The sequence below is a fragment of the Penaeus monodon genome, chromosome 3 (assembly GCF_015228065.2).
Source record: "Penaeus monodon isolate SGIC_2016 chromosome 3, NSTDA_Pmon_1, whole genome shotgun sequence".
Classification (NCBI taxonomy): Eukaryota; Metazoa; Arthropoda; class Malacostraca; order Decapoda; family Penaeidae; genus Penaeus; species Penaeus monodon.
In genome coordinates, this window is record NC_051388.1 from 45955108 (window position 1) to 45970107 (window position 15000).

Sequence of the window (15000 nt, forward strand, 5' to 3'; positions counted from 1 at the left end):
TTTTATCTTGTTTTCTCTTCTTCTCTTTATCTTGTTTTCTCTTCTCTCTTTTATCTTGTTTCTCTTCTTCTCTTTTATCTTGTTTTCTCTTCTTCTCTTTTATCTTGTTTTCTCTTCCTCTCTTTATCTGTTTTCTCTTCTTTCTTTTATCTTGTTTTCTCTTCTTCTCTTTTATCTTGTTTTCTCTTCTTCTCTTTTATCTTGCTTTCTCTTCTTCTCTTTTATCTTGTTTTCTCTTCTTCTCTTTTATCTTGTTTTCTTTTCTTTTATCTTGTTTTCTCTTCTTCTCTTTTATCTTGTTTTCTCTTCCTCTCTTTTATCTTGTTTTCTCTTCTTCTCTTTTATCTTGTTTTCTCTTCTTCCTTTTATCTTTTTTCTCTTCTTCTCTTTATCTTTTTCTCTTCTCTCTTTTATCTGTTTTCTCTTCTCTCTTTATCTTGTTTTCTCTTCTTCTCTTTTATCTTGTTTTCTCTTCTTCTCTTTTATCTTGTTTTCTTCTTCTCTTTTATCTTGTTTTCTCTTCTTCTCTTTTATCTTGTTTTCTCTTCTTCTCTTTTATCTTGTTTTCTCTTCTTCTCTTTTATCTTGTTTTCTCTTCTTCTCTTTTATCTTGTTTTCTCTTCTTCTCTTTTATCTTGTTTTCTCTTCTTCTCTTTTATCTTGTTTTCTCTTCTTCTCTTTTATCTTGTTTTCTCTTCTTCTCTTTTATCTTATTTTCTCTTCTTCTCTTTTATCTTTTTTCTCTTCTTCTCTTTTATCTTTTTTCTCTTCTTCTCTTTTATCTTATTTTTCTCTTCTTCTCTTTTATCTTTTCTTCTCTTCTTCTCTTTTTTTTATCTTATTTTCTCTTCCTCTCTTTTATCTTATTTTCTCTTCTTCTCTTTTATCTTATTTTCTCTTCTCTTTTTTTTCTCTTTTCTTCTCTTTTATCTTATTTTCTCTTCCTCTCTTTTATCTTATTTTCTCTTCCTCTCTTTTATCTTATTTTCTCTTCCTCTCTTTTATCTTATTTTCTCTTCTTCTCTTTTATCTTATTTTCTCTTCCTCTCTTTTATCTTTTTTCTCTTCTTCTCTTTTATCTTATTTTCTCTTCTCTCTTTATCTTTTTTCTTTTATCTTATTTTCTTCCTTCTCTTTTATCTTTTTTCTCTTCCTCTTTTATCTTATTTTCTCTTCTTCTCTTTTATCTTATTTTCTCTTCCTCTTTTTATCTTATTTTCTCTTCTTCTCTTTTATTTTATTTTCTCTTTTCTCTTTTATCTTTTTCTCTTCCTCTTTTATCTTTTTTCTCTTCTTCTTCTTTTTATCTTTTTTCTCTTCTCTCTTTTACTTAAACTTTCTCTTCCTTCTCTTTTATTTTTTATCTTCTTCTTTTCTCTCTCTTTCTTCTCTTTCTTTTTTTTCTCTTCTCTCTCTCTCTCTTTCTTTCTTTCTTTTCTTCTCTTCCTTCTCTTTTTATCTATTTCTTTCTTCCTTCTCTTTTTTTCTTTATTCTCTCTTCTCTTATTTTAACTCTCATTTTATATGTTATATTCATTAAATCGGAAAATCTCTTACTTATATTTTCTCTTTTACTCTTTTATCTATTTATTCATTCTACTACCTTAAACCTCTCTTACTATTTTCTTCAATTTATCTTCCAATTTAATATAATAATATAAAAGAGCAGGGAAGGTACTAAATGAAGTACGATGAAGTCGAAGAAGATTAAGAGGAAGAGAATAAGAATTAGAATAAAAATAAGAAACATAAGAGTGATAATAATAATCAATAACAACAAAAAAAACAACAACAAAAAGAACAATATAATAATAAGATAATATAATACATGATAGTATACTATAATAATAAATAAAGCTAGAGGATAGCAAATAAAACATATACAGAACGCTGGAAGATGAATAAGAAGACAACGAGGTACAAAGAGATGATGATAAAGGATAAGAAAAAAGGAGAAAGAAGAAAGAAAAGAAAAAAAAAAAAGAGAAAAGAAAAAAAAACCCCCCGAAGAAGAATAAGAAGATAAAAAAAAAAGAAGAAGAAGAAGAAGAAAGAAATCAGGATTCCCACATGGAAATTAAATGAAACCACTCCGTCATCCACGCATATTAGCATTCCGCTTCGTCTCGTTGTATAAAATTGTACGCTTTTTTACCACTTACACTTTTACCAATTAGTCGGGTTTTTTTGGTGATTAAAAAAAAAAAAAAAGGTTATTAATGGTTATTCTTGGGTGTGAAGAAAGCTTTAAATTGCATACGATTATTAGAATGAAGTGCTCTGCTGATGTCGACGCTTGGCTTTCGTATAATGAGTCATGAGGTTTAAGGGAATTTTGCATAAATTTGTAAAGGAACGGGAAGAATTATACTCATGTATCTACCTCTCTTTATCTATCTTGAGATATCTATCTATCTATCTATTTATCTATTCATCTATATATGTGTGTGTGTGTGTGTGTGTGTGTGTGTATGTGTGTGTGTGTGTGTGTGTGTGCGTGTGTGTGTGTGTGTGTGTGCGGGTGTGTACATTTATATGTGTATGCCCGTGTGTGTGTGTAAATAGGTAACAGATTTTTCTGAAGACATTCCACATACGCTTCTCAATAACACTTAAACCACAATCATAAAAAATACCTCTAAAAAAAGTAAGAGAGAAGAGGTATCCTCACCGCTATTGAATCTAACAAGCTTTTTGTAACCTGATTCGACTTTCATTCTCACTCTCTAACTCTCTCCTAGTCTATCAATTTATCAATCTATCTTTTGTGGTTTCGTCTTTCTCCTTTTTCATATGCCTGCAGTTAAGAACCACAAACAGCTAAGGAATTCCAGGCTCTTTTCCGCACTTTTAACATTGTACCTGATTCGCATTTATCGTATTATTCGTATTATATAACATTCTATTCAAATTCGTTTTATATTCATTACTTTATCAAACAATTAAGTTTTTGAGGGAACTATTAAGTGAATTTTTTTTTTTTTTTTTTTTTTGTTTCGCAGCATATGATTTTTTTTTTTTTTAAATCTATTTATTCTTATACTTATTCATTTGTCTGTTCATTCATTCCTTTATCAATCAGCACTAACTGAAATGTATTTGACATATATGTTTTTATCTATATAGATACTCGTTTATCCAGACTCATAATACCATATGTAAATACGTATCTATCATGAAGGCATTTTCAAGGAGAAGCATTTGCTACACTTTTTTTCTTATTCAGTTGTAGCAATTAAAAAATGATGGACAAATTAATAAATAAGTAATAATATGAATATGAATAAATTAATAAATAATAAATTGAAAAGAAAATAGATGTGAATCTGAACGACACGTTATATTTTTACTTTTGTTTTAGTCTTGTGAACAATACATCAGTTTCACTTCTGTCTAACCTGCATTCACAAACATACGAATTTTTCTATAATTCAGACACTTATCATTAAATAATTAGTAAAGTCCCGCCGTACTACACATAGTGAACGGAATTTAGCAATTTCGTTCACGACTGCAACGGCTATTTCTTCTCCGATGATACTTTAAGAGGTCACTTGACCACTGAGTTTCAAGCACGTGAGAACTGGACTGGATCGTGTTACCTTTCTTCGCGGATTGTGATTAAGCGTTTTTTTTTTTGTGCCTGTTAACGCTGCTCTTTTGTTTTTGTTTTTGTTTTTTGCTTACGTTATTCTCGTCTGTGACACTTAACTTTATTGTCCTTATTACGCCAATATTTAAGATATGATCATAAATACTTTTTTTCTTTTTTCGTATGCTATTGTAATTTAGATTCTGATGAACAGCTTCGAAATAAGTATGGTATGTTTTCACGTATGCCTTTCGTTATGTATTATGATTATTCACATTTTAAGGTCGGCAAGTAGTTTTTTTTTTAAGGGGAAAGGAAAAAATAAACGTTTCAGCAGAGTATAAATACGATACTGTTATCATTCTGTTTTTTTATTGTTATTATCATTATCATCATTATTTTTGTTATTATTATCATTATTGTTGTTGTTGTTGTTGTTATTATTATTATTATCATTATCATTATGATTACTACTACTACTACTACTCTATAATAATAATGATAATAATAATAATAATAATGATAATAATAATAATAGTAATAGTAATAATAATAATAATTATTATAATTATACTTATAATTATAATTATAATTATAATTATAATAATTATGGTAATAATTATAATTTCTATTGTTATTATTATTACCATTATTATTATTATTATTGTTATTATCATTATAGTTATCATTGTCATTCTTACTGCTATTATTAGTATAATTATTATTATTATTATTATTATTATTATTACTATTATTACTATCATTATCAATATAATCATGATCATTATCAACATTATGAATAACAATAATAATGATAATAATAATAAAATATTAACTATTAATATTATTATTATCAATATTATTATCATTATTATTATTATTATCATCATCATTATTATTTTTATCACTATTCTCATTATTACTACTATTATTATTGTAATTGATATTGTTATTATTATTATTACTAGCATTATAATTATGATTACTATCATGATATTATATTATTATCATTATCATAATTATTACCATTATTATTATACTTTTATTACTATTATAATTTTCTTTACTATTTTTCTTACTATTATTATTGTTATCCTCATCATTACTATTATTATCATTAATTATTATTATTATCATCATCAACATTATTATTATTATTATTATTTTCATTATCATTATTATCATCATTAGTATCATTATCACTATCACTATTCTCATTATCATTGTTATTGATATTGTCATTGTTATTAGTACTATCATTATAATTATAATTACTATCATTATTATTATTATCCATTCAGAGAATTCATGAATTTTTCTTGAAGTTTATCTGCGTTTGATTGCCTCCGTTACTGCCTCTCCCATTTTTTAGCGTGTGTTTTCCTTTCTCCTTTTACTTTTCATTATATTCTTTCCTCTCCTTTCTTTCCTTCTTCTCACTTCATCTCTTGGTCACGAGTGTACCCCCCCCCCTCCCCCCGCCGCTAATTGTGTGAGGGAATCAGAACATTGGTAACGCTTGTGCCAGTGTTTCTGTCTCCTGCACGTTTTCTTTCACGTTTTCTCTGTTTTTACGTTTTTTTGTTGTTTTGGTACGGTCTATATTGTTTTTAAACTTTTCTTCACTCTCTTTTTATTTTGAAGATTTTTTTTTTCTGTTTCAATGTTTCTCCCTCTTTTTTTTTTTTTTTTTTTTTTTTTCTCTCTAATTTCTCATTCTCTCTCTCTCTCTCTTCTCTCCCTCTCTCTTTCTCTCTTTCAATTCAATTACAGTTTTCTAAAATAAAATCTTTCTCTCCTTTGGATAATTTTTATCTGAAACGAAACGAATCACTTCCGTGTACGCAAAATTTCTAACCTCGGGTCCATGACGATTTTTACGGTTACATTAAGTAAAATAAAAAGTTGAGAAGAAAGTAATCTGCGAGACACTTAAGGTGATAAAGTGTCATTGAAGGAATGTGTCATCGATCAATAAATATGACCAATTAGTGCCACTTTCCGGCTGCCAAGGGAGAGAAGCATGAGATTCTTGCGGGGAAATTGTCATTTGTATCCGGTAAGTCCCTCAAATACATTGTTAAAATGATGATTCTTATTTTTTCGTATGTTACTCTTTTTTTGTGATGTTTGAAAGATATCCTTTTGTGGAGGAGTAAACTGGGAAATGGCTCGAGAGGTTCTGTTATTGTCTTAGAATCATGGAAATGATTTGGTGAATTCTTTTGTCTTAGAGTCATGGAGACCAGGGGCGTTATTTGAGGGGGGTGGGGGAGGCACTGCCCCTCCAAGATTCTGTTTGCCACCCTCAAGGTCTGGTCCCCTCCTCCCCAAAGACCACAATGTTTACCTTTTTTATACTAAATTACACCTAAGTAGGTCCAGTATATAGATTTACTATATTGAATTGCTATTTTTCGACATTTTTATTAATTTTGCTCGACTACCCCCCTGCCCCCCCAGAAAAAGTTGAAATGACGCCCCTAATGGAGACGGTTTGTTGCTTAGTTCACTTAGGTGTCGGGTTGGCCAAAAAATGGAGAGAACTTGTCTGTGAGGTTTGTAATAATGGTAAATGAAAATTACATATGATAGGTTTATTGTGGTTTTCTCCATACAAAATACGGCGTTTAGTCATTCTGCGTCACCTGTGGAAATTCAGCGAATGAATTGTCATATTTAGATTCACGTTCTAGTTACACATGGTCATCAGTCTGTAAAGCTTTCGATAAAGAAAGAACACAATTATATATAGTAAGCTTTTAATTAGTCTCTCCGCAAAGCTTACTTTACGAAATGTAGAGGTTATTAAGGGAAATGAATAATTCCACAATAAAAGAACCCGAATTACATTTTCACATTGTTACGTAATGCCGATAGAGACGTAATATTGAAACGCTATTTAGGCCTACATATCTTGAATAATGGAGATACTCTTTCTCAACCTCATACCCTTGGTGTGTATATATAGGCCTACAGGTCATCCCTAACCTACCCGTCTCCTCCACAGAATGCGGTGTCAGTCGCTTCAACAAACACAGGCAACCACGGCCTTTGAACCAAGACGCCACAGCCTACGGAGACAGCGGAGGAGACTACAACTACAACAACAACGATGACGACAGCTTCACGCAGGAGCGACTAAGAACGAATAACAGAATGATGGTTTTCGAAGACACGTCGACTGGCCGCATTGTAGGGGGCAAGGAGAGTACACCCGGAGCATGGCCCTGGCAGGTAAAGTGTTTGTGTGGGTGCGTATGCTTAAGTGTGTGTGTGTGTGTGTGTGTGTGTGTGTGTGTGTGTGTGTGTGTGTGTTTTGTATATGTTTTATATATTTTGCTCTTCCCCAGGTGTCTCTCCAGCTGATTCATCCTCGCTGGGGTCGAATCGGGCATTGGTGTGGCGGGGTCTTGGTGGACGAGCGCTGGGTGGTCACCGCCGCCCATTGTATCAACAAGTAGGTTCTGGCTAATTTTGGAATTAGATCTGAGGAAAAATTACTATATTTTAAGACTTTCTCTTGGATAGAGAGCTCATGATGACTGATAATGCCCGTAGTGATGATATAATGGTAATGATAATTTGATAATTTTTGATTTATTGATTCTTTTTTTTTCTTCTGTTGTCATTAAAACTTGCTTTGGCTTCTGAAATATATATCTGAACTTCTGCAAAAAGACTGTATTATGTATATATATATATTATTCTAAATGAAATAACTAATATCTTAATATCATCACTTTTGCATTACGTAATCGAAAAATAACACCATTGCGCCATTCTCAAAAACCCGCATCTCGTAACAACATATATATATATATATATATATATATATATGAATGTATATATATGTATATATATGTATGTATATATGTGTATTTATGTATAAACCCACTTACCTACGACTTTCATTCATCCGTCACGATATACTGCATTAATTTCATGATCTCGCTTTAGTCTCTTCATGACGCTTCTCATGACAGGTTTAATAATTTCTGCATTACCAAAAACTCTGTGATTTGTGGGAGACACTGATTGAGAGTTTTCACTGTCATTTTTCCATAAAACAAATGCAGTATCTTTATCTATATATTTATCTTTTAATGTTCGGTTTATTCTACTTATGCTATTCATTCATCTAATCATATTCTTGCGAAAGGAAGTATGGTCGTATTCCAGATTGTGACCCATCTTAGTGGGATTTTTTTAAAACTGATATTGCCTCCATCTCTTTTTTCCTTTTCTTTTTTGATTATCCGATTTTCATAATATTCAGCACTGATATCATTGTGATTCTTTTCATTTCCAACATGTTATGATAGTAATTACTGTTGTTATGATCATTACCGTGATTATCATTACTATATATAGGCCGCGGTGGCCGAGTGGTTAGAGTATCAGACTCAAGACTGTCAAGACGGCAATCTGAGTTCGAGGGTTCGAATCACCGGCCGGTGCGTTGTTCCCTTGGGCAAGGAACTTCACCTCGATTGCCTACCCAGCCGCTGGATGGGCAAGCCAGCCCAACTCAGTGCCGGTCCCAGAACCGGGTAAATAGAGATGGTGACTCGATAAAACCACCGGGCGGAAGGCAACGGCAAACCACCGCTCTAAATTGCCAAGTAAATCATGGAAAATCCATGATCGCCAACGTCCTTGTAGGACAGGGCACTTAAAAAAAAAAAAAAAAAAAAAAAAGAATCATTACTATTGTTTTGCCGTTGCTACCGTTGTTGTTAATGTCATTATCATCACTAGCATTATCACTATTCTCGTCATTACACTTACCATAGAATCTTCATTTTCCTTTTTCATTCTGTTATCTCGAATTCAACATCCTTATGATCACTATCAGATCAATATCACAATTTCCACTATTACTAATGCCATAAATATCACCACCATCTAGATAGACAGTTTAGCCACGCTCTCTATTATAACAATAGACACACTAATGATGAACAACAGTAACAACGACAACAAGTTCACATAATTGCGAGCTGTTCAAACATCCTTTAGCGTCCTATGGCGTAGTTGGATGTTTATAGCTCAAACACATTCGGTAACTTGCTTACACATATACGCTCTCGAGTTGTTGGTCTGTCATTTTTTTCTCTCTCTCTCTGTCTCCCTTTTTAAAGTTTTCTCTGTGTGTGACTTTCTCTCTCTCCCTCCATCCCACCCTCCTTCCTTCCCTCCTACATACCCTCCCTTCCTCCCTTTCCTCTTCGCCACCTTTCCCTCCTTCCCTTCCTCTTCTTTCCTCACTTTCTCTCCCTCCCTCTCTCTTCTTTCCTCACTTTCTCTCCCTCCCTCCCTCCTCTTCCCACACACGCCCTCCCTCCTTCCCACATCCCCTCCCTCTCCTTCCGTCCCTCCCTCCCTTTCCTTCCCTCCCTACCTCTCCTTCCCTTCCTCCCACCCTCTCCTTCCCTCCCTCCCTCCTTCAGAACAGAACACTACCCCTCCTTAACCTAGAGGATCCTTGCCAAAACTCTCTCCCAATGTATTGTGTGTCATTACATGTACCATCACTCAGCGCCGTCACCACCCAACCAGGATGCTGCGTTTCTTTTTCTGGGAGTCTTGTCATTTACTATTTTTATCTATTTATCTGTTTATAGTTTGCGTCTTCCTCTCTCTCTCTCTCTCTCTCTCTCTGTTTCTCTCTCTCTCTCTCTTTCTTTCTCTCTCTCTCTCTCTCTCTCTTCTCTCTCTCTCTCTCTCTCTCTCTCTCTCTCTCTCTCTCTCTCTATATATATATATATATATATATACATATATTTAAATATATATATATATATATATATATATATATATATGTATATATATAATTTTTTTTTACTCCATGAATACGCATCTTTGGAGAGTTTTGTTTTTGTTGTCTATTATTTACACTTTTTATTTCTTATTATTAGAAGAAAAAAAAATCGTTTATTTTCTTCATCCGCAAATTACACGTCACATCCTCAAACATTTTCTCTTATATTTCCGCTATCCGTTCTTTTTTTACTGTTCATCCTGTTATTTTCTACCATCCATTGGTTTCATTATTTTCATCTACCTTTCTACCCTTCCATATCCTTCTTTCGTTGCCACAATTCCTTTGATATTGTTTCTTGACCTATTGAAATTCTTGATAATTTACTATATGCAGAATAATGCAAATAAGATATAATGGGCTGCTTAATTAGGCCTACAATACAAATAAAAAAACTACGTTAATACTCAATATCCATATTTAACATATCTACGTTTAACGCTCACCCGTTTTTCTTCGAAAGGAATATGAAAATAGCATAAATTTTTTTTTCCTTTTTTTATATTGCAACATTCACATTTATGTATATACGTAAATTACGAGAGCAAATTCGGTCTCACACACACTACACATATGTTTGGCTACCTTCAAACCCTTCTTTCAAAGTGTTTGTTTACTTAACTGGTTAGCTACTTTCTTGCAAAATATAAATGACGCTGCTTGGTTTTCTGCAACAATGCCGGTATCTTCTATCCTTTTGCTTCGTGTCTGGATATTTTGGGGGTATCATATTAGAAGAAAAATAATTCCGACGTACTTTGCCTGGCTGATTAATTAATCAAACGAGTCCCCAATGGTGGTATTAGCAGCGCGAACGACAATTAACGTCAAACACCCTTTTAGTCTAACGAACTCGACATATTAACCAAAGGCGTATTTCCCGCGGCATGTCTGCTTCTCCTCCCATACTTTCCTTTCTCTTTGCCATCAAAATGAGAGTTGTTGCCTCCCCTCCTTCGGGTTTCTTTGACGGCCCTGTCGGGTGTTCGCAGCCAGGCGTTCTCGCTGCCCTTCGCCCCGCTCTGGTCTGTGGTGGTGGGGGAGTGGGACCGGGAGAAGGAGGGAGGCAGAGAGGTCCTTAGGGTGGAGCGAGTTGTGGTCCATGAGCGGTTCAAGGACTATACGAATGATATAGGTAAGTTAGGGATCTAAAGTGTGTGTATGGGTGCATGTATGTATATAGGCGTGTGTGTAGGTCTATACATGTATTCATAATTATTTCTTATTGCCTTGCCAGAGTGTGATTTAGCTTTTTGCTTTGCTTGTGCCATGTGGGACTTTCCTTTGAGTCTCCTCATCTGCTTCAGCTTGAATATCCGCTTATGTATTGTTTATTATTATTATTGTTTTTATCGTAGAAAAGTTTCTCATTGTGTATAGCAAAAAACACTACCTAATTGCAAGATAATGATCAATAAATAATAATAGTAAGATTAATAAATTGAATTGGAATCACACCAGTGCAGGCGGAGCAGTGCTCGTAAAGTCAATAAGTTTTGATAGATTACTGTTTAATCTATATTCAGTGATATCCAATTTCCCTCGACTTTTTTACGTTTGACGAATCTTTCTGAATGAACGCAGTGACAAACGGCGTATTGCAGTCCTTTTATGACATAATGAGTGTCTGAAAATTCATCAGTCTTTCTTCCTAACTGAATCTCAATTTTCCGACAGCTTCACGACTTTATTTATTTACGAGAACGATACTGACGTATTCTGACTTTTTGCGTTTCGGGGCCAAAATACGGAATCAAGACTAACTAATTTGGGTTAATGGAATATCAATGTTTTGTTACGATGGGTTTGGCGGATTATGCAAAACGAAATAACAAAAGGGTAAGCCAATATAATACTGAAAGTTTAGTGAACCGACCTGGACAGCGATTAGGCAGAGATTATTATAGGAAAGCAACAATCTGTTCACCTAATAATTTAGGAAATAGTTAAAGAAGATCCACCGAATAATTCAAACACAAGCAGGTTGACAAAACCAAACAGGGACAGACCCGGACAACTGGACGTCCTTTTAAGCAGATTCCAGCCGAGCAAGATCAGGGGAGGTATGCAGTGGGCGAGGAGCCGGCCAGGAGGGAGGGAACGATGATATAAAAGAGTTTCCTTGCAGCAAGGCCTTCAGCTTCACCCAGACTGCTGCCGTGTGGCAGGTTGTCCTTGGAGAATACGACCGCTCCGAACTCAGCGGTCACGAGGCTGTGCTCGGGGTCGTCACCGTGGTTACTCACGACGACTTCAATGACTACCAGAACGACATTGGTAAGCCTTCGACTGTGGCTGTCTCTTCCCATCTCTTTGCCCCCATGTTCTTTCTTCCTTTCCTTCTTTTCCCCTTCCTGTCTCTTTGATTTGTTATTTTCTGAGACGCATGCAAGCACTCACAAGCTGGACCAGTTCTTTTAAGGTCCTGCGATGACTGATCTTTGTTTGTGTTCGCGTGAGCTACGTGTGTCTATGCTGTAGCTCTTCCTGAGGGATCTGGGAGGGACGAAGGGACGCCGGTGACGACAGACAGTGACATTAGCTCCTTCCTTGACTCCTTCGTTCACTCTCCTTCTATAAGTCTTGAGGTGCGACCCGAGGTTGTGTGAATGATCTAATAACAGGTTGTCTTTCTCCTTGACCCCCTCCCATACACTTCCTTCTCCGCCCTCCCTACACCCTCACCTCCACTAGCGATGCTCAAGCTGCAGCCGTTGTCGAAAATGGCCTCGCCCTCACTCACGCCCATCTGTCTCCCGGACACCGTCCCGCTGCGCACCTTCTCCTTCGAGGGCATGGCTTGCTACGCCACGGGCTGGGGGCGCGGCGAGGCGGTAGGAGGAGGGCCACTGCACGCGCGCCTCCAGGAGACGAAGGTGCCCGTCCTGCCCACGCAAGTCTGCGCAGAGAAATATAACACCGCCCAGTACGGTTTCGCCAAGATAACGGACGCCCACCTGTGCGCGGGCGTTCTGGACGGCTCGACGGGAACCTGCGTCGTAAGTATCTGACCGAGCAGAGGGCTGAGGGCGACGCAGCGACTTGATAGCGCTGGTGGTGGCGGTGGTGGCGGGCACGCGCGCACGCAGCACTTTCTCTCACTCTTCAGCACTTGTACTTCCACTGTCCCTGTCTGTGTGTCTATGTGCATGTGTCTGTAGATGTGGACGGACCACCTCGGCTCAGGAATCAGGTCGCTGCCCGAGGCGTAACAGAAGGTCAAAAGATATCAGATAATGGCCGCGTCAGGAGGGAGGGCACGTGGGGGCCTGGCCAAAGAGGCCTTCCGGGGGCCAGGTAGAGCAAGGAGTCACAATAGTGGCAACGGGAGACCGGCGTGTAGGGAGGCCTCAGGTGGAGGGAGGCTCTGAGGAGGGAGGCCTTAGCCCGGCAGGAGGCAAGGCAGCGAGCTGACGTGCCGTGTGTTGCAGCCATGCTGAAGCTGAAGGAGGACGCGGTGTTCAGCGACCACGTGCAGCCAATCTGCCTCCCGGACACCGACGCAGGGCTGGACAACGAGACTTTCCTGGGCATCAAGTGCGTGGCCACGGGCTGGGGCATGCGAATCCACGGGGCGCGCCTTGAGAACCGCTTAAAGGAGGTGTGGGTGCCCGTGGTCAACAACAGCCACTGCTTCAAGATCTACGGCATGATGCACAGCATTCCCGTCAAGGACTACCATGTCTGCGCTGGCTTCACCCACGGCGGCGGCGGCCAGGGGACGTGCATCGTAAGTACCTCTTCGCTGCGCCGACTCAGGCCCGCATTTGGCGCCGGCTCCGGGCCCGGCTCTGGCGGATGCAGCTGGCTGCTTCGGTCTGCCGTACGTGTGTGTGTGTGTGTGTGTGTGTGTGTGTGTGTGTGTGTGTGTGTGCGTGCGTGCGTGCGTGTGTGCGTGCGTGTGTGTGTGTGTGTGTGTGTGGTTGTGTGTGTGTGTGTGTGTGTGTGTGTGTCCGTGCGTGCGTGCGTGCGTGCGTGCGTGCGTGGTGTGTGTGTGTGTGTGTGTGTGTGTGTGTGTGTGTGTGTGTGCGTGCGTGTGTGTGTGTGTGTGTGTGTGTGTGTGTGTGTGTTGTGTTGCGAGTGTGCAGAAATAGTTTCTGCTGCATTTATATATGGTAGCTATATAACTTGTAGTGTATATGTGTTGCGATGTTAACTAAAGGTGCTCCTGCTTTGCTTCAGTAACTTGCATGCTAGTATATAGAACTTACAGCTGAATAGATCGTCATGACATGTACCATGATGACTCTTGAGACATTGCAGACAAGATAAATGCCCATGACAGAGCCAAGGCATGCAAGAGTGACAACCCCGCCAGACACAGATAAACTGAGTGATCAAATTCCGAGAGTTCAGTGGAGGTCTGGTTATACAAGCATTGAACAGAATCACTTTGTTCAATGTAGAGAGGTTCGATGCCATATTGTTGTCTCTCTGCCTTTGTTTCGCTGTGTGTGTAAATATAGTATAGCATATATGTTTATGTGTGTGTGTGCGTGGGTGTCTGTGTGTTTATGTATGTATATATATATATATATATATATATATATATATATATAGAATTATATATTATGTATGTATGTATAAATATATATATATATATAATATATATATATATATATATATATATATATAATATTATGTATAAATATATAAATATATATATATATATATATATATATATATATATGTATATATATCATATATACATACATATATATATATATATATATATATATATATATATATATATATATATATATATATATATATATATATATATATATATATATATACATATATATATATATATATATATATATATATATATATATATATATATATGATATGATATGCAGTATGTGTACACGTACTCTTGCCCTCGTATCGCATGTAAGTCTCCCGCCTAGACGTCATTTTCCTTCCCTGACCCCCCCCCCCTCTCCCTCAGGGCGACTCCGGGGGGCCTCTGCAATGCAACATGCGCGACGGCCGCTGGTACCTGGCCGGCGTCACCTCCTTCGGGTCTGGGTGCGCCAAGCCGGGCTTTCCCGACGTGTACACGAGGATCACGTATTACCTGCCGTGGATCAAGCAGCAGATGAGGATCTACAGATGATCCCGGAAGGAGAGAATGCGGAGGAGGGCGACGTCGGGGAGCGGGATGGAGGGTTCTGCGGCAGGCGATTGCAGGCTCCCTCTTGCAGTAGATGAGGAACAGATGCATCCAGGTCGTCTGCCACGCCGTTAACCAGGTCGTCTGCCATTTCGTCTGCCATTTCGTCTGCCAGGCCGATTACCAGGTCGATTTGATGCCTGGTTGGAGCGGGATATCAAGTACACCCGAGTGATAAACGGGTGTAATGAGAAGGGTGTAATCAGATCTCCCGAACCGTGATACACGTTCACGTCCAAACCACAGCGATTAGCAATTAATCAGAGAACAAAATATCAGCGGACTTTCCCTCTGTTGATCTCAATTGCGGAATCCATGGCTGTTACACTGTACGATATTGTGATTTTCTCCCCTGCTTGTTGATATTTTCCCCCCAACAAACAAGAGCGTGAGGGGATGGCCATTTTC

General features: G+C 37.4%; 1 protein-coding gene across 1 annotated transcript in view; it reads left to right on the plus strand.

Moving 5' to 3' along the window:
• The window catches only part of LOC119595435 (chymotrypsinogen B-like), a 26677-nt gene that overhangs the window by 11014 nt on the left and 663 nt on the right, over nucleotides 1-15000 (plus strand). Inside the window, exons 2-6 of the mRNA XM_037944557.1 lie at nucleotides 6603-6829; nucleotides 6946-7052; nucleotides 11545-11693; nucleotides 12848-13146; nucleotides 14368-15000. The exon at nucleotides 14368-15000 is cut by the window's right edge and continues 663 nt beyond it. Coding sequence (XP_037800485.1) covers nucleotides 6603-6829; nucleotides 6946-7052; nucleotides 11545-11693; nucleotides 12848-13146; nucleotides 14368-14535 — 950 coding nt within the window. The 3' untranslated portion in view covers nucleotides 14536-15000. The remainder of the gene's footprint in view (nucleotides 1-6602; nucleotides 6830-6945; nucleotides 7053-11544; nucleotides 11694-12847; nucleotides 13147-14367) is intronic.